Genomic DNA, 27,165 nt, shown 5'->3' on the forward strand with positions numbered 1-27,165 from the left:
ACTTAGGTGCAACGATACACTCATTATCAACATGCTATGTCATGAATGCAGTATTATGGAGCTAATGGATAAGTGGAATGGGAACTTATACAGGCAGACTGAAGAGTAGGAAACATGAACAAAAACAAAAAAAAGATGAGAAGACAGAAAATTCAAGGGCAGGTATCAAGGCCAAACTGTGCAAAACACAAACAGGACAAAGTGCACTAAAAAGACAAATATTACGACCTTATGTTTTAATGCATGAAGCATTCATAATAAAGTGGATGATTTGGTCATGCAAATAGATATAAACAGGTATGATGTAGCTGTGACGACAGAGATAGAACATAGAACATCGAAAACTACCGCACAGTACAGGCCCTTCGGCCCACGATGTTGTGCCGTGGAATATTCCTAATCCAAAAATAAAATAACCCAACCTACATTCCCCTCAATTCACTGCTGTCCATGTGCATGTCCAGCAGTCACTTAAATGTCACTAACGACTCCGCTTCCACGACTACCACTGGTAAACTATTCCATGCGCTCACAACTCTCTGGGTGAAGAACCTCCCTCTGACATCTCCTCTATACCTTCCTCTAAACACCTTAAAACCATGACCCCTCATGGCAGTCAATCCTGCCCTGGGGAAAGGTCTCCAGCTGTCGACTCTATCCATGCCTCTCACTACCTTGTCCACCTCGATCAGGTCACCTCTCTTCCTCCTTCTCTCCAGAGAGAAAAGTCCGAGCTCAGTCAACCTCTCCTCCTAAGACAAGCCCTCCAGTCCAGGCAGCATCCTGGTAAACCTCCTTTGCACCCTCTCCAAAGCCTCCACAACTTTCCTATAATAGGGTGACCAGAACTGGACACAATATTCCAAGTGTGGTCTCACCAGGGTTTTGTAGAGCTGCAGCATAACCTCGCAGCTCTTAAACTCGATCCCCCTGTTAATGAAAGCCAAAACACCGTATGCGTTCTTAACAACCTTATCCACCTGGGTGGCAACTTTGAGGGAGCTGTGCACTTGAACACCAAGATCCCGCTGTTCCTCCACACTGTCAAGAATCCTGCCTTTAATCCTATATTCAGCATTTAAGTTCGACCTTCCAAAACGCATCACTTCACATTTATCCAGGTTGAACGCCATCTGCCATTTCTCAGCCCAGCTCTGCATTCTGTCAACGTCCCGCTGAAGCCTGCAATGGCCCTCGATACGATCAACGGCACCTCCAACCTTTGTGTCATCAGCAAACATGCTAACCCGCCCCTCAACCTCCTCATCCAAGTCATTTATAAAAACTACAAAGAGCAGAGGCCCAAGAACAGAACCCTGTGGGACACCACTCAGCACTGACCTCCAAGCAGAATACTAACCATCTACAACCATTCTCTGCCTCCTGTCAGCCAACCAATTGTGAATCCAGACAGCCAAATCACCCTGTATCCCATACCTCCTGACTTTTTGAATGAGCCTGCCAAGGGGAAACTTATCAAAATGCCTTGCTGAAGAAGTCCATGCACACCACATCTACTGCTCGACCCTCGTCAACTTGTCTCGTGACTTCCTCAAAGAACTCAATAAGATTTGAGAGGCATGGCCTGCCCCTCACAAAGCCATGCTGACTCCCTTTAATCACGCTATGCTTTACCAAATAGTCATAAATCCTATCCCTCAGACTTCTTTCCAAAACCTTGCTGACCACAGACTTAAGATATGGTTGCAAATGACCTGGGATGGGACTGAACATCCAACGGTAATAACCATTTTTATTAAGGGCTGACAAATAGGAAAAAAGATGAGCGCTGCTCATTTTTAGGAGGGAATTAACTCAATGCTGAGGAAGGATTCTAACTCCCATGAAATGGAATCTGTACAGGTAAAGCTCAGAAACACCAAGGGGCAGAAAACAGTTGCATATAGATCGGCAAACTGTACTGGTGATGTTGGGAAAGGCATTAAACAGGTAATTAGAGAGAGATCTAAGCAATAAAAAGGTACAACTGTATTTATGGGCAACTTTCATCTGATTACAAATTGTGGTCTTGTTTCTGAATTCATTAGTGCAGAGCAGGAATTCCTGAAGAAGATGGAATTAAAGACTGATAAATCCAAACGGGGCCCAGAGATCTACACTTTAGAAAGTGGCACAACAAATTGTCCATGCACGAACAAGAATCTTTTAGAGATTCTATAGACTCGAACAGTTCCTCTAAATTTGGAGTGTAGATAATGTAATCCCCCTATTTAAACAGAGAAAAAAGGGAATTACGGGCTAATTTGCCCAACATCGGTACTGGGAGAAATGCTCAAGTCCTTTATGCAATATTTAATAATGGAGCATGTGCGAAAGAAAATTTATGCTTGACAAATCTATTGGAGTTTCTTTGGAGGATGTAATTAAGAGAGTTGGTAAAGGTAAGCCAGTGAATCTGGTGCAGTTTGACTTTCAGGCGTTCGCACCAAGGTCCCACTCAGAGATTAACATGTAAAATTCAAGTGCATTGATGACTGCAAATTGCTCAGCAGCATTCATGACTCGTCAGGTGCCTATTCCCAAACGCACCTCACCAGCCTAAGCTGAGCTGTTAAGTGGCAAGAAAAATTTGAACACCAAGCAGAATTAATTCCTGCTCTATGATGAATGTGTTACACAGAGCGCATTAATGCTCCGCAGCTCAATCCAGGAAGGGTCTCGACCCGAAACGTCAGCTTTCCTGCTCCTCTGATGCTGCTTGGCCTGCTATGTCCATCCAGCTCTACAGCCTGTTGTCTCAGATTCTCCAGCATCGGCAGTTCCTACCATCTCTCGCATCTTTTTATGATGTTTTCAAAACTTCCTCCTCAAAGGCCTCTCCTTCAGCACCAGAATTATTGATCCAATCATTGGAAACGTGAACATCAGTTTCTTTTGCTGACCAACATTTCCTACAAGACCCTAGGCTTGCCCTCTCAATTCTCATGCTCGTCAGGATCAGGTTCCGTAATTATAATGGTAACATGATTCTACTTCTCCACATCATCTCTTGACGTTTTACTTCCTTTCTGGCCCATATGTTCCATATTTCTACTAAACTCCGAGTGGAAAAAGTTTTTCCTCACATCTCCTGTCAATCACTTATTCCTCACAGTAAAGTTACGTCCTTTGGCTTTAAACAAGTTTCCCACAGGGAAATGATTCTCACAATCTACTGTCTATTCATCTCAATTTTGTGTACTTCTATCACACCCCACTCAGCCTCCTGAGGTATCTACCATTCATGATATATATTGTTCCATTATTACTCACAAAAATCCTTCCCTTTGTCCTGATCAGTGTGTGATGTACTAAATTTCATCTGCCATTGTCAGACTCATGTACCAGCCGATCAATATCAGACTGCAGCCCGAGACCCTCACAATCGGCAATATCACCAATTTTATGTCATCTGCAAACTTACTGATGAGACTTTGGGCATTTGCAACCATTATTGCAACACAAAGCAACCCAGCACTAACCGCTGTGGTACAATGCTGGTCACAGGTTCCAATTGCAAAAGCATCCTTCCACCATCATCCTCTACCTGTTTGTAAGCCAATTTTGGATTCAGTTTTCCAACTTTCCTTGTACTCCATGGGCTCCTACTTTTGGACCAGCCTTCCATGTGGACCTTCGTCAAAGGCCTTACTGAAATCTATGTTAACCATATCAACTGCATTACTCTCAATAAATTTTGTCACTTTTCAAAAATGTTTGTTAAATTAGTCGCACAGGATTTCCATCCCACAAATCCATAATGACTTTTCCCTGATTAATCCCTGCACTTGGAAGTATCGATAAAGCCTGTCCCCAAGAACTTCTCAAAAACCCTAGCGTTGAAGTCAGACTAACCAGTCTGTAATGACCTGTCCTCTCCTAACTGCCCTTCTTGAACAAAAAAACCACAGTAGCCATCTTCCAGGCATGTGGCGCTGCAACTGTGGCCAGAAATATCTCCACAAGGGCCTAGAAATCTCCTCCCTTGCCTCCCATAGCAGAATGGGATGCATTGCATTTGGGTAGCAGAGGCTCATTAGTTAGCACCGCTGCCTCACATCACCAGGGACCAGAAGTCAATTCCACCATCACTCGAATATCTGCAGAGTTTGCATGCCCTCCTGCGTCTGCGTGGGCTTCCTCCAGGTGCTCTAGTTTCCTCCCACAGTCCAGAGATGTGCAGATTAGGTGGCATGGCCTTGTGAACTGCAGGGTCACAGGGACAGGGTCAGATCTTTGTGGAATGTTCTTCACAGGATTGCTGTGGACTCGATGGGTCAAATAGCCTGCTTCCACACTGCAGGGACTCAATGATCCTATGATCTCACCAGGCCCTGACAATTTATTCACTGTTATGTCTGCTAAAACGTCTAACACACTGCCTTATTCATCTTAACGTGTTCTTGAACCTCTTCATCTGAATTCATCTTTCTATACGGTGAACAATTGGGTTAAGTCTTTACTTAGACCTCACCCATGTTCTCAGGCTCCACACATAGGTTGCCCCTTTGGTTTCTAATAGATCCCAATCTTTCCCTGGTGATCCTCTTACTCTCAAGATGCTTATAAAAAGCCTTGGGCTTTACCTTGAGCCTATCTGCTGAAGACATTTTGTGGCCAATCTTTACCGTCCCCATTTCTTTTTTAAGCAGCCCTACACTGTGCTTTTGAAGGGCTTCCCCTAAGATTAGGCATGGTGCATTAAAAAAAGTTCCTTTTTTTAAAATCAAACACAATATCCTTTGACCTCCAGGGGGTCCCTTCACTCTTGCAGGAACACGTTGGTCCTGAATTGTTACTATACTACTTTACAAATGTCCCACTTTCCAAATGTCGATTTACTGGAAGTAGGTGCTCCCGCTCAGTTGCCAGATTCTGTCTAATGATATTGAAATTGGTCTTCCACCAATTTAGACACTCGATTTCTGCAGTATTCTTATCCCATAATGACTCCAAAATTTCAAATTATGGTCATTATCCCCAAAATGCTTGCCCAACCTCATTCCCTAGGACTGGGTCTTAGTCACGTCCCATCTCTGTGAGGACTACCTACACACTAGCATAAAATAGCTCTCTTGGTTGCACTTGAAAAATTCAACTCCATCTAAATCTTTTCCACTAAGGCGATCTCAGTTGACATACGGTGCATTTACTCATGTACAAAGAAATAGAGAAAGGAGTGAGCAGTAAGGACAAATTTCCCAAACTTTCAACAATGTGCAAATGATCTACAGCAGTTCAAGGTAGCAGCTCTTCACCACACTCTCAAGGTGGGGCAATAACTGCTGGCCCAGCCAGCAACACGTACATCACATGAATGAATAAAATACCAAAGTAGAACTTGAATTTACATGCTGCCAGAGCCATTCATCTCATTCTCATAGATGAAACACAAACATCAAATTTCAAACAAGTTTAAAGCAGTCATGTTACAAGCTTGATGGATAGCCCCAAACTGGCTGTTAGTGTTGTCACAAGTGCTTGCAGGATGTTCACATTTCTGCAACTGCATTCACAACAACCAGGGAGGGCCCCTTGTGATGCAGTGGTAGACTCCCTACCGCTGACCCAACAGACCTGGGTTCAAGTACTACCTACTCCAGAGGTGTATAATGACATCTCTGAATAGATTGATTACAAATGCATCACATCAGGGTTTCCTAAAGTGCTCCACAGTCAACTTGAAATAAGGTCACTAACATAGTGATGAAAAACAGCGGTCAACTACATACAGAAAAAAACTGACTGATCAAATAGTCTGCTTTTAACTGTTGGCAGTTGATTGGGGAATGATGCCAACACGTGGAGAATTTGCACTATTCTTCACTAAGTGCGAAGATGTCTTTTATATTCACCTGGGTCAACATTTGGCTAACATGAATTGTCAGCTTAGACTACAATTTCAAATCTCTAAAATAAGGCTCAAATCCAAGACTGGACTCCGCATAAACCACGATCAACACCTTCAAATATGGATTTCTACCCATTATTCCCCTCATTTGGAGTTCCCACTTGCTGTCCCACTACACAAAGCATTTCATTCTTACTCGTTCCCTGATGTAACCAGAAGTAGACACTCTGTTCTTAGAGAGCAGATAATGTGGAAAAAAGCAAAGACACAAATATGAACCATAATGTATGAAAAGAATTAAGATTGAAAACAAATCCACTCCTTTCAATATTCCCATTAACTATGTCCCTAAATATATCTATTTCCTTCCTCACCATTTTAACTATCAGGACATTCCTAGTCATCTCATAACTTCCTTCCCTTCAAATAGCATTAACTCCTTCCATTACCATTTTTTAATTTTCACACCAGAGGAATCTGTTGAGCAGTTGGCAGCTCTTCACAAAACTTAAATCTTGTTTGACAAACAGTTGTCACTGGTGTCTTGACACCAATTACGAGCAGGACATCTGGTGACTTGTTCATTCCCAATCCGAGGGAACCAATTGTAAGTCTAGTCTACATCAAAATATTTGACTTAGCCCCTGACCCCACAAAGATATTCATGGTCCAAACATCTTAGTTATTTACCAGATGGGTTCTCAACCACACTGATTACCAAGCCAAAAAATTTAACACTTAGGTCTACAGTAGTACTTACTTTGTTTAGTCACTAATGCTCCAAATAAGCAACAATTGCTGAATGTTTTCACACTAAGCAATAAGTGACATTGCAGTGCTGTAGCAGTCAACAATTAAAACATAGTTTAACATTTAATCTTACACCGCATTAACTTTTCTATATCCCTGAAAGTATCCCACTAATCCAGTTAGCACTGCCCACGAAGTGTACCTGAAATCGATATGCCGCGTCATGACAACAATAACGTATCATTATGGACCGTACCAAACCCTCTCAGGACATTCAGAAGGTTGCCTAGATCCTAACTGTTTCTTGTTTTACAAAGGTAAATTTAAAATGTTGCATTCCAGGTGCAACTCCGAGTCAAAAGTACTGGATTTAAAGCAAAACACAGTTTATTCATCCACTGGTTAAAAAAACAAAGACGACATTGGAATAACTACTTTATTGCAGAATCTAAGACAATAATAAATACAGTAACAACTACTAATTAATTGTTCCAATACAGCAACATCCCAGAAACACACTCTTGGCAAAATACAAATTCAGAAAACAGATTGTCTCATGCAACTCCCGCAGCAGGAAGAGAACCCCTGACTTTCAGCTCTAACCGAGCAAGGGGCAGCACGGTGGCTCAGTGGTTAGCACTGCTGCCTCACAACGCCAGGGACCAGGCTTCAATTCCAGCCTCAAATAACTGTGTGGAGTTTGCACATTGTCATGCTGTCTGTGTGGGTTTCCTCCCACAGTCCAAGGACGTGCGGGTTCAGTGGATTAGCCATGCTAAGTTACCCATAGTGTCCAGGGATGTGTAGGTTATGTCAATTTGCCATGGGAAATCAGAATTAGTCGGATAGGGTGCTGGGGTGAGTCTTGGTGGAATGCTCTTCAGAGAACTGGTGTGGACTCGGTGAGCCAAATGGCCTCTTTCTACACTGCAGGGATTTCCAGAGGAAATCCACACAGACACAAAGAGAACATACAAATTCCACACAGAGTCGCCCAAGGCTGGAATTGAAAGGGTCCCTGGTGAGCAGAACAAACCACTGCGCCATCCCCAATCTCTTGAACAGAGCTCTTCAACAGGATCCAATCACACCTAATCCAAAGCCTGAAACAATCTCCCTATACTTCTTGACAAGACATCAACACAAAAGCTATCCAAAATCTGGCATCGAAATGTGCACAGAAGCCCCATTCTGTTTGTTCCCAACTTTCAAAGATCATGGCTAGTAACTGAACTCATAGGTAACCTTGACCTTTACTTTGTACTGAAATAAGGGGGAGAAAAGATAATGGAAGGTATCTTTTAAATCAATCACATATTCAACAGACAATATTGAATGAACATTCAAATGTTTCCCCTGGCTGGGAAGTCTAGAACCGGGGGACACAATTTAAAAAGGAAAAAGGGATACCACTGAAGTCCGAGATGAGAATTCCTTTTCAAACCAAAAGTTTGTGAACCTTTGGAATTCTGAGAAGGCTATGGAGCCTCGGAGTGCGACGAAGGTAGAGATTGATGTATTTGTTATTATCAGTGGCGTACAGGGTTATAGGGACGGCGTGAGTAAAAGACATCAAAGACTTCCTTCAGCCACGATCATATGGAGTGACAGGGCAGGTTCGACAAACTGAATGGAACTCGTTTCCTAACCAAAACGTTATGTGTAAAGAAGTTTAAAAAAATAAGGGAGGAGGATGATTTCACAAGGATCTGAATTGCTGCTCGTACAAGTTCAATGATTGAAAGAAGCTAAATTATAATTCTGGTTATATGCACAGGGTATATATGGGTAACATCTGTCATGAATACAAACCACAAGACACGTCTGAAATGAAATCAACATCGTACATTTCTAAAACGTAGTTGTCTCCCCACTAACCCCTCCAACCCCATCCAAATGTGCAACTTGACTCAAATGCTTCTACAAAACTTGCCTCAAGAACATCTGCTGACATCTGGAACAATATTTACATGCTGAATACATTTCCATCAAGCACTGGTCAACTGTCCAGGTTAAATCTCCAAAGATAAAAAGAGACTTAATACATATTTATGTAAAAAGAGGTAAAATGATATTTTTGCTTAAATTTAGAAATATGTAAATTAGAATTTCAGTAGAACCGTTTTGGCCCTTTTTTTGAAGTTCACTTTTTCAGACACTTGTAAACTAATCTGACCATCTTAAATGATTAGCGCAAATTTCTACCATTATTTGGTGGAATTAAACGTCAGTGTTGATTAATATGCAGAGCCTCAACTAGGCTTTTAAAATCATCTTGGTCTACTGCAGCATATATTTCACAGTACAAGGGTTCTGCCAGTCTTTAATCTGTGTTCAATTAGCTGCACTCAGCTAGGGTCCAAAATTGTTACAAAAATCCCTGGGTCGAGAAAAAAAAAGTAATTTTCTCTTTGCAATCTCACGATCACATCTGTATTCCCATACACTGCCACTGCATCACCTCCACTTTTCCCAACAGTCATAGATTCTAGAGGTCTGTCCTTACCACTGATTCACTAAAAAGCAAAAAAAGTCGATGTAAAAGTCAACCCGCTATTTTTGCCAAAAAGAAATCTTGAACTTCCCATATAGCTGTTATCAGTTGGCCCTAGTTCTTCACAGACAACAGATCGACAATTGGAGGCAAGGTATGATCCTGTACATAAATGCCAAATGAGGGAACAATCACTGCCATTGATCTGTAAATGGACTGTTGATTCATGGGAGGAAATAAAAGCTGACACCATTTTCAGATCACCCAAGAAATGTGGAATTTCAACTGTATCAGACAGTACACAGAACGATTATCAACGGGATGACAGACAAAGAAGCAGCAGGTGATGTGCTACCTCCAACTGCAGACAGTGAAGATGAAGAGGATCCATACAATGACATCATTCATCCGGATGAGTATCAAGTTTTATTCAGTGCTGAACATGTTGAACAGTGTGATTTTGCAGGATTTTACTGGACTTTTATATTGGGCATGTTTAATTTAAGATGCAATTCTAATTTAAAGCCGTACTATATTTCTATTGCACATTTTGTATGTATCAATAAAAACTTATTGATTAGTTTTTATTTCTATTGCCTTTGTCTGGTAATTACCGTAATTTGTTGTTTCTTTTCTTTACTCATTTAGCGATCAATTGGGCTTCCACTAATGATAAGAGATAATGGGAACTGCAGATGCTGGAGAATCCAAGATAACAAAGTGTGAAGCTGGATGAACACAGCAGGCCAAGCATCTCGGGAGCACAAAAGCTGACGTTTCGGGCATAGACCCTTCATCAGAGATCAGCACTCTGATGAAGGGTCTAGGCCCGAAACGTCAGCTTTTGTGCTCCAGAGATGCTGCTTGGCCTGCTTTGCTCATCCAGCTTCACACTTTGTTATCTTCTACTAATGATATGCTATTTTGGACTGCAGTATTAATTTCAGCCTCTCAAAGTCAGTATCCATGAATTTATACCCCTAAATTTAACCTTTAAAATAGTATAAAAAATGTGACTTTTACACAAGTATATACGGTAAGGACATTCATCAATCATAACCTGTTTCTGCTTTATACCGAAACAGAACAATCATAAGTTCGGGTGAAAACGGAAACACATTTTGCACATTCCACATTCAAGATCCACCAGTTCACAGATGGAAGGGCATGGACATCAAGTGGACATGAGGGGTCCTCCTCCAAATTTGTATGTTAAATTAGCTGCACATGAAGTATGAGCATTTGAAAAAAACAAAAAGGTATCTGTGTAGCTAACAGGAAATCCATTTACTGTCATGTACCAGGTACGATGAACTGCAATCGCACAGATAGGCTGCAAAAGCTGGGATTGCTCATCATGCCTTCAGATACCATTAAAAAAAAGGAAAAATACTTTTCAGTGTCACTAAAACTACACACAGTGTGATTTAGACCACATGCTGAAATACTGTGAACAGTTCTGCCCATTTATCTAACGAAATATACCGGCATTGCAGACAGTTCAAAGAAGGTTCACTTGGTTGACTGCAGATATGGAATAATTGTCTTATGAGGAGAGATTCAGCCAATCGTGCCTGTACTTGTTGGAGCTTAGAAGAATGAGAGGTGATCTTTTGAAACATGCAAAATTCTAGGAGACTGGATGGATAGTTGTACAAAGTTGCGGTCCTGTGTGGGAGGATCCAGCAAAGGACATGATTTCAGAACAAGGGGTCACTCATTTAAGACAGAGGTGAAGAACAATTTCTTCTCTTACGGCGTAGTGAATCTGTGGAACTCTTTACTGAAGAGGGCTGCTGTGGCAGAATCACAAGAATATTCAAGGCTGAGACAGACAGCTTTTAAAATCAGTGAGTGAATCAAAGGCATGGCTAAAAAGGCAGGAAAGTACAGTTAAAGATCATCAAATCAACCATGATCCCAGTGAATGGCACAGTAGCTTCATGGGCTGATGGGCCTATATCTGCCCAGTGTGGAGACATACAGCATGGAAGCAGAGACTTCTGTCTAACTCGCATGTGCCAAGTAGATGCCCGATATAAATCTGGTCCCACTTGACAACATTAACTCTAAACCCTTCTTATTCATATCCCCATCCAGATGCCTTTTAAATCTTGTCATCATACCAGCCTCCACCAACTCCTCTGGCAGCACTAGCTTCTGCCTAAAAAAGTTGCCTCTCGGCTGTCTTTTACGTCTTTCTCCTCTCACCTTAAACCTGCGCCCTCTAGTTTTGGACTCCCCCACCCAGAGGAAAAGACTTGCCTATTTACCCTATCCATTCCCCACATGACGTTATGAACCTGTATCAAGGTTATCCCTCAGCCTCCGACTCTCCAGGGATAATAGCCACAGCCTATTCAGTCTCTCCCTGTAGTTCAAATCCTCAAACCCTGGAAACATCCTCAAATCTTTTGTGAACCCCTTTTAGTTTCATAACATCCTTCCTATAGGAAGGAGTCCAGAATTGCAATACTCCAAAATCTTACAAAACAGGCAGTAAACAGTCAACGCAATTTTAAGATAGCATTAAAAAATAATGGAAATCTTTTGTTAAACATATTGATTAACAACACCAGACTGACTGGAGCACAATCTGCCACCTTAAGCATGCACTCTGTCCACAATTAACACACTGTAGTATGAACAATATAAAGATGCACTGCAGCAACCAGCTAAGATGGATAGAAGAGAAGATAGGTGGAGAGGAGACAGACAAGTTAAAGGAGTGGGGATGGAGCCAGTAAAGGTGAGTGTAGGTGGGGAGCTGGGAGGGGATAGGTCAGTCCAGGGAGGATGGACAGTCAAGGGGGTGGCGGGGGGTGGCGGGGGTGGGTGGTGGAGAATGAGGCTAAAAGGTAGGAGATGAGGATGGGGCTTGAGGTGGGAGGACGGGATAGGTGAGAGGAAGAAGAGGTCAGGGAGGCGGGGACGAGTTTGGCTGGTTTTGGGATGCGGTGGGGGAAGGGAGATTTTGAAGCTTGTGAAGTCCACATTGATACCATTGGGCTGTAGGGTTCCCAAGCAGAATATGAGGTGCAGTTCGTGCAACCTGCAGGGGGCATCGTTGTGGCATGGCAGGAAGCCCAGGATGGACATGTCGTCTGAAGAATGGGAGAGGGAGCTGAAATGGTTCGTCACTGGGAAGTGCAGTTGTTTATTGCAAACTGAGCGTAGGTGTTCTGCAATGCATTTCTCAAGCCTCCGCTTGGTTTCTCCGATGGAGAGGCGGCCACGACGGGTACAGCGGATGCAGTATACCACATTACCAGATGTGCAAGTGAACCTCTGCTTGATGGGGAAAGTCTTCTTGGGGCCTGAGATGGGGGTGAGGGAGGTGTGGGGGCCAGTGTAGCACTTCCTGCGGTTGCAGGGCAAAGTGCAGGGTGTGGTGGGGATGGAGGGGAGTGTGGAGCGGACAAGGAAGTCAGCGAGAGCGCGGTCCCTCCAGAAAGCAGACAAGGGTGGAGAGGGAAAAATGTCTTTGGTGGTGGGGTTGGATTGCAGATGGTGGAAGTGTTGGAGGATGATGCGTTGGATCCGGAGCTTGGAGGGGTGGTATGTGAGGATGAGGGAGATTCTCTTTTGGTTGTTATTGCGGGGACGGGGTGTGTGGGATGAGTTGGGGGAAATGCGGGAGACACGGTGAAGGGCATTTTCGACCGCTGGGGGGGTGGGGGGGGCATCTGAGATGTGTTGGAGTGGAATGCCTCATCCTGGGAGCCGACGCGGCAGAGGTGAAGGAATTGGGAATAGGGGATGGCATTTTTGCAGGAAGGTGGGTGGGAAGAGGTGTATTCCAGGTAGCTGTGGGAGTCAGTGGACTTGAAATGGATATCAGTTTCAAGGTAGTTGCCCGAGATGGAGACTGAGAGGTCCAGGAAGGGCAGGGAGGTGTTACAGTTAGTCCCGGTGAACTTAAGGTTGGGGTGGAAGGTGGTGAAGTGGATGAACTGTTCGAGCTCCTTGTGGGAGTATGAGGCAGTGCCGATACACTCAGTGTAACGTACGACGAGGTGGGGTTTAGGGCCAGTGTAGGTGCGGAAGAGGGATTGTTCCACGTAACCTACAAAGAAGCAGGCATGGCCTGGGCCCATGCGGGTGCCCACGGCCACCCCCTTTAGTCTGTATGAAGTGGGAGGAATTGAAAGAGAAGTTGTTGAGGGAGAGGACAAGTTTGGCTCAGCGGGTGTGGGTGTCAGTGGAGGGCTGGTCAGGCCTGCGGGACAGGAAGAAGCAGTGGACCTTTAGGCCATCTGCATGGGGAATACAGGTGTATAGGAACTGGACATCCATGGTAAAAATGAGATGTTGGGGACAGGGAATTAGAATTTCTGGAGGAGGTGGAGGACGTGGGTGGTGTCACGAACGTAGGGAGGGAGTTCCTGGGCCAAGGGGGAGAAAATGAAGTCCAGATAGGTGGAGGCAAGTTCAGCGGGGCAGGAGCAGGCTGAGACAGTGGGTCGACAAGTGCAGGCAGGTTTGTGGATTTTGGGAAGGAGATAGAAGTGGGTGGTGCCAGGATGGGGAACAGTAAGGTTGGAGGCTGTGGGTGGGAGGTCACCTGAGGTGAAGAAGTTGTGGATGTTTTGGGAGATGATGGTTTGGTGCTCGGGGGTGGGGTCACGATCCAGGTGACGGTAGGTGGTGGTGTTCGAGAGTTGGCGTCTAGCTCGGCGATGTAGAGGTCAGTGCGCCATACTACAACTGCGCCACCCTTGTCTGCGGGTTTTATGGTGAGTTTGGGATTGGAGCGGAGGGCTGCACGTTCTGCGGGCAAGTGGTTGGGGTGGTTGAGCGGGTGGAGAGGTTGAGGCAATTGATGTCTCGACGGCAGTTGGAGAGGAAGAGGTCAAGGGAGGGTAGGAGGCGTTGGGGTGGTTTTCCAGGAGGAGGCCTTGCGTTGGAGGCGAGAGAAGAGGTCAGTCGAGGGAGGGTTAGGCTCACGGTTAAAGCAAGCAAGCAAGCGTGGAGGCGGAGGCAGCAGAAATTGCAATTTACTACTTGTAAGACATAGTAGCTCAGATAATGTTGCAAATATTTAAAGACACTTTCACCACCTCGAAGTGTGCTCCAAGGTCATATGATCCACAGTAAAATAACTCACCTCATCCATCTTAAATGTCCAATCTCTTATTTTTAAACCGTGATTCCTCATCTCATTCTTGTATAAAATGTAACACACCTGTCCGCATCTAATCTGTCAAGACCCCTCAGGATTTTACAAGTTTTATCAAATCTCCAAGGGGATTCAAACTAAACCTATCCCACTATTCCATTGCAAGTATTAAATTAATAGGTTGGACTGTTCTATGTTCTGTTTCTCATTTCAACATTCTAACATGTGTACATCCTTCCTTCGGAAGACAATACTGTACAGCATACTCCAGATGTGGAGGCAGTGCCCTGTACACCTGAAGCTTTTTGATCCAGTGACATTCAAGGAATGGTAAGAAATCAGGGTAATGTGCAGCTTGGAGGCAAACAAAAGTCATGGTAAAGCATCATTTCCATACTTGTCTAATTATTTACACTCATAAGTGATAGCATTCTATTTGCTTTCTTCAATACTTGCTATATCTGTATATCAGCCTTTTGTGATTCATGCACAAGCACATGTAGATCCCTCTGCATCCTCTCACCACTGAGGATTCAAAAAAAAATGGTGTGTTATTTTTGTGCCAAAATGGTCAAATGGCCCCCACATTATACGGTATTTACCAAACCACTATCCTTGCAAAAAGGCAGTCACAAAAAAGGGAACTTAACCCATGCTGTTGGTATCACTCTGCATCACAAACCAGCAATCTAACCAACAAAGTCAGCCAATCCTTATCCTTTCAACATCAGAATTGGCAACAATATCTTCAGTACCTTTATTCAAGCCTTTCCAACAAATTGAAGCTCCAGCACTGACCTTTGTGTCACATCACTTTTCCATCTTACCAACCAGAATATGATCCTTTAATGCCTACTCAATCTTCAAACCACACCAATGCATTACACTCTTCAGACCCGTCAGTTTCTGCAATTCTGACAAATGCCTCCTGCAGTCTCAGAATACGATACTGGTTCATAATTTTCCTTTCACAAAAATACGCTGAAACTACTCAATTATCTTGACTTTAAGTGCCTTGCTATAACTAATAATAACTACTATTATTTTCACTATGACACATTAAGCTAATTAGCCTGTAAATTTTCTTATATTTAATATTTGCTAACTTAGTAAAACCTCATCCACATTTTGGGAATATTGGAAAATTAGAACCAATATATCAATTATCTCATGAACCACTTCTTTGATAACCCAAAAGGTGACCTCTATCAGGACCAGGGCTTGTTGGAGCTGCAGGTTGACAATTCACTCAGTCCCACTTACCTAGTGATTATGGCTTTCAAGCTCCCCCCATTTCTGAATTTGTAGTTAATTCTGGGATTCACTTGTCAATAGAAAGAGGTTATTTCAAAGTACGTACGAATGAAGTAGTAAGAAGTTGTTTCTTTCATTAAAAACCTAAAGAACTGCGGATGCTGTAAATCAGGAACAGAAATAAAGTTGCTGGAAAAGCTCAGCAGGTCAGGCAGCATCTGTGAATGAGAAAACTGAGTAAACATTTCGGGTCCCGTGACCCTTACTCAGAACCGATAGTTCAGAGGAAGGATCACGGGACGCGAAATGTTAACTGTTTTCTCGTTCACAAATGCTGCCAAGCCCGCTGAGCTTTTCCAGCAACTTTGTTTCTGTTTCTTTCATTATTTTACTCCCTTGGGTAACACTAGCTAGGCAATCATTTACTGCCCATTGTATTTGCCCATCAGCAAGTGGCCTTCTTGAGCCACTGCAGTCTTTGGGATGCAAGCACTACCACAGTGGAGTTCCAGGATTTTGATCCAGTGACATTGAAGGAAAGGCAAAAAAAAAAATCAGGGTGATGTGCAGCTTGGAGGGAAACAAAAGGCCATGCATCCATTGCCCTTGCCTTCCAAGATCGTACTGGTCACGGCTTTGGTCAGAGATTTACTGCAATACACTTGTAGATAGTACGCTATTGCCTCTCTGCCACTTTATCAAATGATATTTATCTTAGGTACTCACTGATGTGAAGTAAAAACATTGAACATGTAAACCATTCTGGTGGCTTCATCCAACCTATTAAGTTTTCAGGTATTGTTGACTGTTGCCATTTCTCCCACGAGTTCAATTAATTCTGCTGGAAGCTCATTTACGCCTCCGGCCTTTCCATTATTTGACTCACTGTTTTCGACCTGGAGTTGTAACAATCAACTTCCACATCATCTGCTTCCCCGATTCCAAAGTTAATTCCCATTGGCCATTTTTACGTGCATTTCTTCAACACAAGCCTGGTCCTGTGCTGCACTGTTCTGTTCTTCATTACTGCAAGCGGGTTAGCCAAAAGCTGTCCATCTCAATTTATGATTTAATTCTGTCCGTGTGCCTATCTCGTACATTTTCCAGTCCCTCACAGGACAAGGAGTTCTGCATCTCCTGTGCAGCTCCTCAAAAGCAATTCATCTCTTGAGCTGTTTGCTCAATTTCCTCAATATTTTACGCACTCAATATTCTTTGCTTTTCACAAACATTTCATCAGCAATGCTTTCTTAACCCGTCACTTGATTCAGACAGTGCGGCCTTCAGACACAATCAATTATTCTCAATTACTTAACATACGTGCCTTCATTTTGTAATCTCTTTTCTGAAAATCAACTGGTCCAAATTTTAATTTTTACTTTTAAAGATACCATTCTTTACCCTCAGAACATTTTATCACATCCAAGTTGTTATCTGAATCGGCATCAGCCAAGCATACGGAAGAACAATCTTTCCTCAACTGTTTGATCAATATGTACCAGGTGGATTGATATGTAATAGCAAACTGGAAATTTCCACACTGATACAATAAGAATGTGCTTTTAGAGCTGTCTTCAAGTACTTAATATTCATGTGCAGCATTGACAAATTCTGTTACCATTCCAACCTCCCACAGCACGCTATATACTTCTACAAGATTGCACAAGCCAAGAGTTGGAGTAAAGTGTTCAAGTCTCAGCACTGACTCCCAGGGAAAATACAATGAGTAATATGTCAACCTTAATATTAGAAGTTAAGCAGCTAAACTCACCCAACAGACGTTACGTTAAACGTTGCATATAAATCCTATTGGATCAGAGCTATTTGCACAATATGATAACACATTTATTAGAATAAAACAAACAACGAAAAATTGCTGGAGAAACTCAGCAAGTCCAGCATCTGCAGACAAACAGATTTAACATTTCAGTTCCATTGACGCTTCCTCAGAACTAGAGGAAAAGGTAGTATTAATGTAGATGACAAGAGATGGGGAAAGAGAGAGCAGAAAGATGGAGATGCATTTCAGTGAAAGAGAGAGACTCAAAAAATGCAGGCAAACAATGGGATTGCTGCTAGTAAGCCAAGGAAGGATAGATGGTGGATGGGTGACAATGTTGGCTGGGCTGAAAGCAAACCATTCCACGACAGTTAGGACACAGTGGGCCAGGTAGCATTGTCTCATTCCATGACAGGACCTGGAGTTGTGGGGTTGGTAATGAGCAGGAAGAAAGTACTCATGCTCTGAACTTTTTGAAGTCAATGTTAAATCCTGAACGCTTACGTTTCTGTTTTGTTTCAGAACTCCAGCATCCACAGCTCTGTTTCATTTCTTACAATATGCAACACAAAAACAGTCCATTTGGCCCAAAAGCTCATGCGCCACTTAAGCCTCTTCCCATTATTTCTCACCTAAATCTACTGTTGTAACAATTGTTTAATTAATTCATGCAATGTGAACTTCACTAACTGGGTCAGCATTTATTGCCCAGCTAAAGTTGCCCCAGGTGACAGTGTGCTGCCTTCTTGAACTGTTTGGTGCACAGGGCTCTTCCAGAGGTGTTTCAGGTTTATGACCCAGCAATACCACAAATGCTTGGCTAGTTTCTTCTTCAATCAATCTATACAATTTGCTTCAAACACTCACTGTGAGAGTTCATGTGAATGGCTTCATTATGCTCTTCTTCACCAAGGGAAGTATACTCCTGGCATGCCTGGTGTCAAAACATGGGTTAAAGATCTCTATCTGGTCAATCCTCAACCTTCTTTTGTCAGGAGAAAAAGAGACACTGTCTGTCAATCCTTTTCTGTTAGTTACATATTTTTGATATCATCCTTGTAAATCCTCTCTGCACTTGTTCTGGTGCCTCCACATCCTAATAACATTCATATAGGGTTCACCAATACTATACATTACACCAATTGCACTTGATTCTTTTGTGAACCGCTTCTAATTGTAAATGCCTTCAACTTCTAACATGATTTGTGTACAGCAACAATCATGATTAACAAACTACAAAAAGAGAAGTTGCTCAAAAAAGCTCAGAGATAGTAAGAACTGCCAATGCTGGAGTCAGAGATAACATTGTAGAGCTGGAAGAACACAACAGGCCAGGCAGCATCAGAGTGGCAGGAAAGCTGACATTTCAGGTCGGGACCCTTCTTCAGAAAAATCTCAGCAGGTTTGGCAGCATCCGTGCAGAGGAGGCAGCATTAACATTTTGGGTCCAATGACACTTCCGCAGAACACTCTGAAGAAGGGTCACTGAGCCCGAAATCCTAATGCTGCTCTCTCCCTCCACAGATGATGCCAAACTTGCTGAGTCTTTCCGGTAACTTCTATTTTTGCTTGATTTCCAGCATCTGCAGGTCTTTGATTTTTAGTAATCACAATTAAGTGTTCCCTTTTTGCCACACATTATTTATTTCTATAAAGGAATACTGAAGTCTCTCTTTTCAGGAGTTATGAAGTTGGGTCTCTTTACCCATCACTTCTGTCCAAAATTTTAACTGGCTTTTACTTCTCACGATAACCTCACTTGTCAGTATTGCAAAAATAGTCAGCATCAACTATTAAGGAGTTAAGAGCAAACTTTTGGCAATTTGCAAAACTATTGAGCTCTGTAAAACTGTAAAGGCATTCTCAAAGAATGAGTTTTTACAAATGTATACTCCTGCTTGGTTACACAATTTGAGTTCAATCCAGGCACTCCAAAGTCCAGAAAAGGTACCAGATCTGGTATTTTCTCGAGTCTTATGATTTACCTTTGTGCTAAAAGAATTGTGTAGCAATCTCCAATAAACCCTTGTTTAGCATAATTAGATTACAGAGGAAAGATCAATAAATGATTAAGAGTAAAATTTGAACATTCTGCAGTTTATTCCATTCTGCTTCTAGTTGTGCAAATGAAGGCTACAAAACGATGTGTGAAGCAAGGTTAGTAAAATCATTGTGGTGCTTAAGCATTGCAAGTAGTAGGATGGAACTTCGCATTTAACTGAAATGTTTTCAGTTGGCTTTCGGACTTGCAATTTAAAATTGTACTTAGTTCATACGCAAAGATTTGGATTAAATCATAGGATCCCTATAGTGTGGAAGCAGGCCATCCACACGGACCCACCTTTATCCGACCCCTATAACCTATTTCACATGGCTAATCCACCTAACCTGCACATCCCCGCACACAAAAGGCAATTCAGCACAGTCAATCACGTAACCTGCGTGTCTTTGGACTGTGGAAGGAAACCGGTGCAGTCAGAGAGAAATGTGCAAACTCCACACAGACAGTTGCCTGAGACAGTACTTGAACCCAGGTCCCTGGCTCTGAGAGGCAGCGGTGTTAACCTGTGCCACCGTGCAGCCCAAAACTGATTTGATTATCTTCCTGATGTTTACAAAATCAATGCGAGTAAGTGCCAAGAGCTGGAAGACAATGTGGGAAAGTGCAAGCTCTCACAATTTGGTCGGAACAATAGAGGCGTAGACGGATTTGTGTGTGGGGAAATGCTTCAGAAATTTGAAACACAAACGGGTGTGAATTCTACTTCAGGATTCTCTAAAGATTAATACGCAGGTTCACTTGGCAGTTAGAAAGACAAACACAATGTTAGTATTAATTTTAAGAGGGCTAGAAAACAAGAGCAGAGGTATGTTGCTGAGGTTACAGATGGCTCTGGTCAGACCACTTTTGGAATAGTGAACAGCTTTGGGCCCTGTTTGGATATGCTGGCCTTGGAGAGGATCCGGAGTTGGTTTACAAAATGATCCCAGTGATGAAGAACTTGTCAATATGAAGAGCAGTTGAGGACCGTGGAGTTTATATAAATGAGGTGGGATCTCATTGAAACTTACAGAATATTGAGACACCCGAATAGAGTGAACGTTGAGATGATGTTTCCATTCGGAGAAACTGGAGCCAAAGGGCACAGCCTCAGACTTAAGGGACGATCCTTTAGAAATGTGATGAGGAGGAAATTCTTCAAAACAGCGACTGGTGAATCTGCGGAATACATTGCTGCAGAAGGCTGTGGTGGCCAAGTCATTTTAAGTCTATTTAAGGCAGGGATAGATAGGTTCTTGATTAGAAAGGGGATCAAAGGAATGGGGAGAAAGCAGGAGAATGGGCAAGAGAAACACATCAGCCATGATCAAATGGTGGAACAGATTCAGCGGGCCACATGGCCTAATTCCGTTGCTATACTTATGGTCTGAAGGAATTTTTCAGTATTAATACTTAAAAAAAACACAAGATTCCTAGGGAAACTTTACTTGGTTCACACAACACTTGAAAATCTCACTTAAAAACATAATTGTAAAATAATGTTTTGTGCACTCTACATTAATTTTATTTGAACTATTAGAAACAAGTATCTTCGTGTTAAAACTCAGAACACTGTATGTCAAAGTTTAGATTTCATAACCTTTTTACCAACATGATAAAGCTTTTCTTTTGCAATTTACTGAATATAACTACATGCAAATAAGCATGCACACAATGTTATCACATACAAAATAATCTGATTACAGATCTATCCAAAATCATTGCATCAAAATCTTCCAATTTCATTACCACTCAGTCAAAATATTACTAGAGAATAAATCATACTATACAGTTGATTATTTGCTAAGACTTGCCAGGTTACACTGTCAGTTGCATCACCATGATTAATGACCACTGTTCTACATTCTACCCAAATCTCAAGGTGGTTGGCTATTTTGCTGAAAATTCATAATTTATAATCTATTCGATACAACGTTAAATTTCAGATTCCACTGAAAACAAACAACATCTTCAAAATGACAATCACTACCAAATTTCAACAAACAGCTAGCTTTGCTAACGTTTAGATTGTGTTTCATTAACAGAGGGGATCAGGCTGTTTTAGATCATATGAAAGTTTTTTTTAAGTATTGGAATGGCCGCGAACCGACCGCGAATTTAGAAACCATCCAAACCTTTAATGCTCTTGTTTCATTCGTTTATTCCCTCATCTTCAAACAGCATAAATCAAACAGTAGGCTTGGATTTTTCGTAGTCTGATTTAAATGTGGCTCCATATGTTTCATTAAAACGGCAGAAATATCTACAATACTTCGGGGTTTCAAGCCCTACTCTTCACAATTTCACAAAATAAACGTCCTGTAGCAAATAATACACTTGATATCAAGGATCGGTAATGTGGTAAAAAAAAACGAATACGACCCTCCTTTCTTGCAATGATCCAAAAACACTTGTATCAGATTACACTTATTATTCCCATCTCCCTGTGACCAATCCGCCCTGCAACAGAGGAGCTAGAAAGGGGAAAGGGAGGCAAAGGGAATAAAATAATCTTCACCCCCATTACTTTTAATCAATGCATGGTCCAAACGAAAAGCCAGGTAATTAACGAAAAAAAAATTCACTTCGACTACAACATGCAGCAAATAAGCTCATCGAAGTCTCCTCACCTCCCTCCACGGTAACTGACTTTCCTCTTACTTTTAAGGTCTGCCAGCACAGCGTCTGTTTCAAAAGGCAGATTGCTCAAGGCTGAGCAGCGGTGAGTTACCACAGTGTGTATTAAAGGGAGGATGCCTGCAGCAAGCAGTGCCTGAAATAACAGGAGGCAGTCATCCTTTGGCTGTAGGGAGAGCCATTGCAGGAGCTACAAACCGTGCAGCTTACCTCATCTCGGAAAGCGCCGGCGGAGGGTCGCTCCCCAGCGGCGGCTCCACGGCCTTCACCACCCCACCAGAGTAGAGATATCCTTTCGATCTGCCGGCTACTGGGTGTGGGTGAGACAAGGAGCCGCCTCTCTCTCTCTTGCGTCTACGTCTGTCTCTCCGCCCGTTGCCTAGTGACTGAAACTAACGCACTCACTCTTTCTCCTTTCTCTCTCTCCCCGCCCCCCCGCCCCCCCCCCCCCACCCCCCGCCCCACCCCCCGCCGTACGTTACCCAACGCGCCCGCGCAGCTAAACGGAAACGACTCACCGCAAACTCGTTGACTGACAGGAATAGCGTCCTATCGAAGAACGCGGCGCCGTCCATCCCTGGGTGATCCAATCGGCAAGCGTCCTGTGAAGCTGCTCCTCCCCCTGGAAAATCCGCCTTGCTTGCCCCTCGACCTAACTCGTTGCTTTCCGCAGCGTGGCGTCCCATTTGAGTGACAGCCGTTGTGACCATAGAGAGCGCGCATGTTCATGTCGCCCTGCCGGAAGCAACGAACAGGGTGTGAGCAGGTGGGCGGTGCTTGCTGTTGATGTGTCATCGGGTTAGGTTGACTCCGTGCCCGTGACGACGCTTTGGCTGTGATGGGCGCTTAAGTTATAATTGAAGGTAGACATTTAACTTCACCTGTCACCGCTGCTCCTTTCTCGGTTTTATAAAAGCTCACTACTCCAACCGTATTGAAGCAATTATTAGTGCTATTTTTAAAGCATATGTTTTAAAAGATTAAATAGAGTGGATGGAGTAAGGACCATAGTAGTAAGTATTGTATTTCCCTATCCTGTTTCTATTTGTACACAAAGTATTTAGGTCATTTCTGAAAAAGGGTCCCGATCCGAAACGTCAACTTTCCTTCTCCTCTGATGCTGCCTGACCTGTCCCTCCAGCTCCACACTGTTGTCTTGGTCGTAGAATATCCGCAGTGTGGAGACAGGCCATTCGGCCCAACAAGTCCACACCGATTCTCCAAAGAACATCCACCCCATCCCTGTAATCCTGCCTTTCCCATGCCTAATCCGCCTGCTTAATTTACATATCTCTGGACACTATGGTCAATTCAGCATAGCTAATCTACCTAATTTGCACATCTGTGGGAGGAAACGCACGCTGACAGGGGGAGAACTCAACACAGTCGCCCGAGGGTGGAATGGAACTCTCGACCTGGAGCTGTGAAGTAGCAATACTAACGACTGAGCGACCAGCCGCCATGTCGTTTGTTTCAAATTATCAATGCAAAATGTTGTATTCCAAGAACGTTTTTGTTGTATACAATTGCCCATGAAACAATAATTAGTATTCTCAACGTTTCTTGAGACGTTTTTTTGTACCTGGCCTTTAGTTTCAAGATAAATGTTGTAGCATCATGTAAGTTTTGTTATTTAGCCTGACAATCTAATGTGTAGGTTCTGCATGGCTAAACTAATAAACCTCAAAAAGGCAAATGTTTTTATTTTTCAAACTGCTTGTATTAATTGTTTACTTTCTACAGATAGTGATGAAGGCAAATCCCCATGTTTTCCCCAAATGATGTGATTTATAAGGGTGTCACATTGTTTTATTTTGTCCTGGTGAGACTCTTCAGAGTAATTTGTTCACTTATCATCACATTCGAAACATTACATACGTTAGCAGAGGACTGTGAGGTTGATTCGTGAACTTATATGTCTCAGTTATAATGAAAGATTGTTTACCTTGTACATTTCTGAGAAACAGAATGAGAGTGGAATAATAAAGTCCTGGAGAAATATATCAGGTCTGGCAGCATGTTGACTTGATGGTAGGCCACAGAGATTGGCGGTGAGGGGTTGACTTTTGGACTGGAGGCCTGTGACCAGCAGTGTTCCTCCAGGGGTCAGTGCTGGGTTCACTTTTGTTTGTTATTTATACAAATAATTTGGATGAATATTTAGGAGGCATGGTTAGTGAGTTTGAGATGACACCAAAGTTGGTGGTATAGTCAACTGAAGAAGGTTATCTGAAATTACAAAAGCATCTCTGTCAATTGGGCCAACGGGCTGAGGAGTGGCAAATGGAGTTTAATTTGGATAAATGTGAGGTGTTGCATTTCAGTAAGATGAACAAGGGCCCTGGGTTCTGTTGTGGAACATGATTGACCTAGGGGTTCAGGTACATAATTCTTTGAAAATTGCATCATAGGCAGACAAGATAGTTAAGGCATTTAGCAAGTTTGCCTTCATTGCTCAGACCATTGATTATAGGCGTTGGGACATCAAGTTGAGGTTGTTGGTGAGGCCACTTTTGGAGGACTGTGTACACTTGTGGTTGGCATGCAATAGGATAGATAGTATTAAAGTGGAGAGGGCTCAGAAAAGATTTACCAGGATGTTGTTGGGACTGGAGGCTTTGAGTTACAGGGAAGGCTCAATAGGCTGGGAACTTTTTCCCTGAAGCGTAGGAGGTTGATAGAGGTTTATAAAATCATGAGGGGCTTAGATAAGGTGAATAGCAATGATCTTTCCCCTAGGGTCAGGCAGTTCAAAACTAGGGGGCATATTTTTAAGATGAGAGGAGAAAGATTTAAAAGCGACCTGACGGACAACTTCTCTGCACAGCTGGTGGTTTGTATGTTGAATAAACTGCCAGAGGAAGTGGTAGATGCAGGTAGAGTTAGAATGTTTTAAAAGACATTTGGGGACACACATGAATAAGAAAAGTTGAGAGAGATATGGGCCAAATGCAGGCAAGTGGGTCTAGTTTAAATTTGGAAACTTGGTCGCACAGACAAATTAAAACAAAGGGCCTGTTTTCATGCTGTATTATTCTGTGCAAGCTAAGTGGATTGGCCGTGCTGAATTACCCATAGTGTTCATGGATATGTCGGTTAGGCGCATTAACCATGGGAAATGTAGGGTTACAGCATAGGGGGTCTGGGTCTGGGTTTGGGTGGGATGCTGTTCAGAGGATCAGTGTGGACTTGTTGGGCCGATTTGCCTGTTTCCACACTGGAAAGATTCCATGACTCTGTATGTGGAAGCAGAAACAGTTAATATTTTGAGTATGATAAAAAACTTGTCAGAATGGGAGTGGACTTTGACATTGGTGTTCAGGGCCATCACACTTAGAGAGTTGAGATTCCGGGAAATGATTTTGGTAGTTACAGATTTAAGTAGCAGGAATACAACAGGATCTGAAAAGAAACTCTGAAATTTACTCAACTTTGAGTTGGGTGAAACAGAATATTGAAGTTAGTAGAACAGAAAGAAGAAATTGTATTTCTTCAGCAATCAATCCAGTATCTCAGAAGTGCTGTACTAATAAATATTTTTATTCAACTGTTCAGGCAGGTTGGAACACATGCCATGCGTAGGTGGAATTTGAACCAGGACCTTCTGGTACAGAGGTAGGGATGCTACCATCACAACTCAGGAGCACTTAGTAGAGCATGATTTTGATGGACTATGGACTCGGCACATTTCTACTACACCACTCTGCTGTCGAAATGATGTTGTTAGAAACTGCGGCAGCCAATTTGTGAATGTAAATACCCATAAGATGGGCTAGTTAGCTTCGATGGCTTGAGAATGGTGCAGAGGCACACCAACATTATCCTACCATTTGAGGATATTCTTGGGGCCTGTGCATAATGATATCAAGGCATAACTTCCAACTCTCTAGCAATGAGAAAGTTGCATAGAGGGAGAGAGAGAGAGAGAGAGATCAGAAGCAGAAATGAAATGATGAACAGACGTTGCTTGAGAGATAGGTATTGGCCAAAACATGGGTGAAATCCAGTAGTTTATAGTCATTCTTTTAAAAATAGTTTTGTGGCAGTTAGCCGAATTCTGTTACCAGCTGATACTTGCTCAGCTGCCCTAGCTGAAATAAGTGTTTGGGTTTTTTGATAGAAATGAACTGTATTCTCTTCAATTTACACCAAAGTTTTTGGGAAACAGGCAAGAAAGTGAATTTGAGGCCAGGATTAGATAAGCCATGATCGAATAATATAGCAGATTCAAGGGACCAAATGGACCCCTCCTGCTGCTATTACTTCATCTGTTCACAAATGTATGAAACATTTACCTATCCTTGCTTAGTTGGCTAGCTGCTTTGAATGTGATGGTTTTCCTTGTGATATCGATGTTATATTTGCCCTTTAAATTGCTGCTACGCACAGTAAAAAAAATTTGTTGTCTTTGTCGATGTACATTGACAAAGTGGCCTGTAAATGAGATTAATCTGTGCTCAGTCCTGTGACTGGACTGTAAATGTACTAGCTCTGTTCTTTATCTTGGCAGTTATCCAGAAGAAGCAACATGGAACTAAGGGTATTAATATAACTTTGAATCAGGTGGCAACCATTTAAATATCGTAGTCACAGAAAAACATGATCAAGTTGAAAGGAGAGGCATATAATTCCATGAAGATGGACAAATCAGAAAATTGGCCTGAATGTAAAAACCAGCAAAAAGTGACTTAAAAGAACTAAAGAGAGAATGTAGAATATGAAAGATTACCTGGAAATAAAAACAAATAGGAAAGTGTCTATTCAAATATTTAAACAGTAAAAGACGACTAAAGTTAAGATTTGGCTTCAGATCAGTCTGGAGTATAGCTTGGGTGGGGACTTGCAGATGGTGAATTTCCGATGCACCAGTTGCCCCCGAGCTTTTGGGTGGCCAATGTCACCGGTCCAAAACAAATGCACCTTGTGGATTGTACATACTGCTGCCATTGTGCATCAGTGGTGAAGGAAGTGAATGTGGAAGTGATGTAATTCAAGCAGGTGCTTTGTTCTGATTGGTTTCGAGCTTCGTAAGTGGTGTTGGTGCTATGACCATCCAGCCAAGTGGATTGATCATAGTCTTGACTTTGGCCTTGTATTTGGTGGAAAGGTAATGGGGAGACAGGAGGTGACAGAATAAGGTAGGGTTGGAGGTTAGATAGATCTTAGGACGAGAGTAAAAGTTCAGCACAACATCGTGGTCCAAAGGGCCTGTACTGTGCTGTACTGTTCTATGTTCTAA

General features: G+C 42.7%; 2 protein-coding genes across 4 annotated transcripts in view; both read left to right on the forward strand.

Annotated features, from left to right (window-relative positions):
* The window catches only part of LOC125450514 (protein dopey-2-like), a 72,504-nt gene extending 62,868 nt beyond the window's left edge, over positions 1-9,636 (forward strand). Inside the window, 1 exon segment of the mRNA XM_059649992.1 lies at positions 9,355-9,636. Coding sequence (XP_059505975.1) covers positions 9,355-9,442 — 88 coding nt within the window. The 3' untranslated portion in view covers positions 9,443-9,636.
* Positions 9,637-22,718: 13,082 nt separating this feature from the next.
* The window catches only part of setd4 (SET domain containing 4), a 75,510-nt gene continuing 71,063 nt past the window's right edge, over positions 22,719-27,165 (forward strand). For 2 of the 3 annotated variants that reach the window (XM_059650186.1, XM_059650184.1), the window contains exons 1-2: positions 22,719-22,789; positions 25,482-25,541. The gene's annotated coding sequence lies outside the window, so the exon portion shown is untranslated. Of the gene's footprint in view, positions 22,790-22,814; positions 22,940-25,481; positions 25,542-27,165 lie in introns of those variants that run through there. The other variant, XM_059650185.1, reaches the window with a different exon arrangement.

This window comes from Stegostoma tigrinum, chromosome 12 (assembly GCF_030684315.1).
Source record: "Stegostoma tigrinum isolate sSteTig4 chromosome 12, sSteTig4.hap1, whole genome shotgun sequence".
Classification (NCBI taxonomy): Eukaryota; Metazoa; Chordata; class Chondrichthyes; order Orectolobiformes; family Stegostomatidae; genus Stegostoma; species Stegostoma tigrinum.